At 36.2% G+C, this 3,169-nt stretch overlaps 1 protein-coding gene across 1 annotated transcript; it reads left to right on the forward strand.

Moving 5' to 3' along the window:
• Positions 1-143: 143 nt before the first annotated feature.
• LOC124893798 lies at positions 144-475 on the forward strand (the record flags this gene model as incomplete). The annotated part of the gene is made up of 1 exon (XM_047404653.1): positions 144-475. A coding segment is annotated over one exon (332 nt), but the record flags the coding sequence as incomplete, so codon positions are not given.
• Positions 476-3,169: the final 2,694 nt, after the last annotated feature.

Genomic DNA, 3,169 nt, shown 5'->3' on the forward strand with positions numbered 1-3,169 from the left:
ATCAGTGCCTAGAACTAAGACAAATCCACTAGCTTTTATGCCTACAAAAAAATTTTCCTTCACTCCGATAAATTTTAAGAGAGTAGCAAAGTAGTCCAAGTGGTGCAAGGCTCAACTAAAACTCTTTGCCAAGTAATTCGCAGTTGTAGTTGATAAAAGAGTTAAGGCTGCAATTGAGCCTTACAAGGCCTTGTCGGGTAGGATTGATGAATTAGAGAACCGCTTCAATGCACGATCGAAGGAGAGATCAGACCCAGAGATGGCACTGCTTAGGTCAGAGCTGGCTAAGGTAAATATGAATGTTGGAAAGTTATGGCAACACCAATTTATGGTGTCATCAAAGTCGGCAGTAGAGGAGTCTGAGGGAGAAATCCCATTGTTTGATCTCACAGAGGAGCTAGTGAAGAAAAAGAAAAAAAAAGGTGAGAAGAAAGACAAAAGAAGGAGAGAGAGGCCCGATAATAATAAAGAATAAAAAGTAGAGAAGAGGGAAAGAAAGAAGTCTAAAAAAGAGGACATGAAGAAGGTAAGGATTGAGTCCTTAGTAGATAATGAGAGATGGGAGACAACCATCCCATCGAGAGTCGTAGGTGGCTCCACGTATAGGCCTTCAGAGACTGATAGACCAGCTACACAAGAACAGTTCGAGGCTCCTGATGGAGATGCAGTAGTAGGGTCAGGAACCCATCACCCCCGGGATTGATCAATTCTAGTTATACTCTAACCCTTAGTTCAGATTTTGTTTGATTTTAAGTTGAGGGTGTAGAGTAAATTATTGTTGTAAAATTTTGTAGACGATTAGGATAAATACTTGTACTTGAGGCAATTGAATTGTTTTGTGATTTTTGTACACCTCTTCAACTAGTCTACTTCTTTAGCTATGTGATTTGCATTTAAGTGTGACCACTGTGCATTTTTGTATGGAATTAGTTATAGTAACATAATAATCATTGCAAAACAGCAGTATAAAATGAATGAGTCATAGCTTGTGATATACGTGTGTCCCATGTGTGTGTGAGAAACTACTTAGTTCCCTTTGTATGCTGAAGCCAAAACTTGCTTGGTTAGTCTTACCTAGGTTGAAGGGTAGGGGTTCGAAAGGATCATAGGCCATTTTGATTTTAGCTTACTTTAAGCCTAAATGACCTTCCCTATGTATATAATGTCCCTTGATCCCTATTTTGAGCCTAATTAGCCTATTTCTTTGTATAACACCTATCATCTTCCCATTTAAATCACAATGAACCTATTTTGGCCTTGGTCCTCCTTGGACACTGTGTACCTTGACTTAGGCAAATGACCTAAGTTGAGGGTGGCTATCATAGGGGTGTATTATATAGAATGAGTATGAAGAAAGGTAGCATAAAAGAAAAGAACAAAAAGCTGAGTGTAGAGGAAAAAAGCAAGAGAAAGAAAAATTGTGAAAAATATTAAGTAATTGAGAAAAGATTGCACCCATCCTAAATAAGTGTGATCAAGAAAAAAGAAGAGCAGAAAAGGCTAATGAGTGAAACCCCAAAAAGATATTGTATTTTCAAGGAAGTTTAGTCACTTTAATACCATTGAGTATTATAATAGCCTCTATCCTACATTACAAGCCTAAGAGAAGTCCTATAGTGACCCTAGATGATCTATCTGAAGATCTGGATAATGAATATAAGGGTAAGCCTATGGTACTTGGCATACACTGATTGGAACTTCATTCTGAGAATGAGTGTTTGATCCTCCCCATGGTTAAATATATAATTCCTGATATAAGATGAGTGGGATGTCTTTGCTGTGAGGGCACACTGGTTACATTGCATGTCACTGATTTGATCGAGTAGTGTAATAATGGTCTATTCATGGTTGTTATAACTTAATTGATGCCTTATCTTGATTTCTATGTATTGCATTGGTGTTCTTCATTGTTCTTGAATTAAGTGACCTTGGAGATGGTAAAAGTATTTTGGGATAATGTGGATGATTGACTGCCAAATATGCCTTGTATTCTTATAGTTGTGTTGAGTTGCTTCAGGACAAGCAGTTGTTTTAAGTTGAGGGTGTTGATGTGTGAGCTAATTCTAACATATTTGAGGCTTTTAACTAAGAATAATTGCAAAGTCTTAAGCAACTTTTGTCATTTTTGATTGTTTTATGTTTGATTTGCAGTTTAAGCTGATATGATAGAGAACCAACAAGAATGGAAGCAAAGAAGTTGAAATATGAAGAAATTTGAAGACAAGTATGGCTGACGACATTTGTGCTAAGTCGTCAGCCCTGTGATAAGTTATCAAAGTCATCGTCAACAGTAAATAGAGAATTGGCCTAAGTTGAAAGATGTGACAATATTTTGTGATCAGTCATCAAGGGTCTGATAAGCTGTCAAGAATGTCGTTAGCCTAAGGCAGCACAGGAAAACTAAAGCAGAGTTGATGAAATTTTGTGATAGACCATCACTAAATGGATAAGTTGTAAGGTTTTTCATCAACCTTAAATAGGAAGAGTTAAAGCTGAAGAAGGAGCTGACGATATTTGTGATAAGTCATTAGCCTCCTGATAGGCTATCATAAATGTCATCACCTAATCTAAGGGATTTCTAAATTCTATTATTTTGTTTCCATAATTAGGGTGAACTATTTGAAGCTTTGTTATAGGTTTTCTAAGGAGATTTGCACATTGAGTTTTGACAATACTTTTTGATGTTTTTCTCTCTCTAATTTCTTGGCTTTAAAAAGCAAATACTTTGAAGACATTATTATCATTATTCTAGGATTTTTCCTTTGTGATCTAATTTGCAATTCACTAGCTATTATTCTTCTTGTGGTAAGTTTAACCTTCCAAGTATAAATACTACTTGTTGCTTTGATTTTAGTATTATGAGTGGTTGAATTCCTTTAACCTAAATTATGGAATCTGGGGTTAGGTCTTGATAAGGTGCTAAGTGTTCAAGATTCAAAAGGTGGTAGGATTTCTTGATAATTCTGAGGTTTTAATTAACATCTGTTGGTTGCAAACAATAGATAACACCTGCTTTGGTTTGCTTGATACGAAAATCAAATATAGTGGCAAGTGAGTTATCGACAGGGACTTTGAAATACTCTGTTTAACAATCAGCGTTGTAACAAGGTTGGTTAACCTGAGGTAAAATTTGGGCAGTGAATATAAATTCCCTAAGTCCGAGAGGATT

The sequence above is a fragment of the Capsicum annuum genome, unplaced genomic scaffold (assembly GCF_002878395.1).
Source record: "Capsicum annuum cultivar UCD-10X-F1 unplaced genomic scaffold, UCD10Xv1.1 ctg65298, whole genome shotgun sequence".
Lineage (NCBI taxonomy): Eukaryota > Viridiplantae > Streptophyta > Magnoliopsida > Solanales > Solanaceae > Capsicum > Capsicum annuum.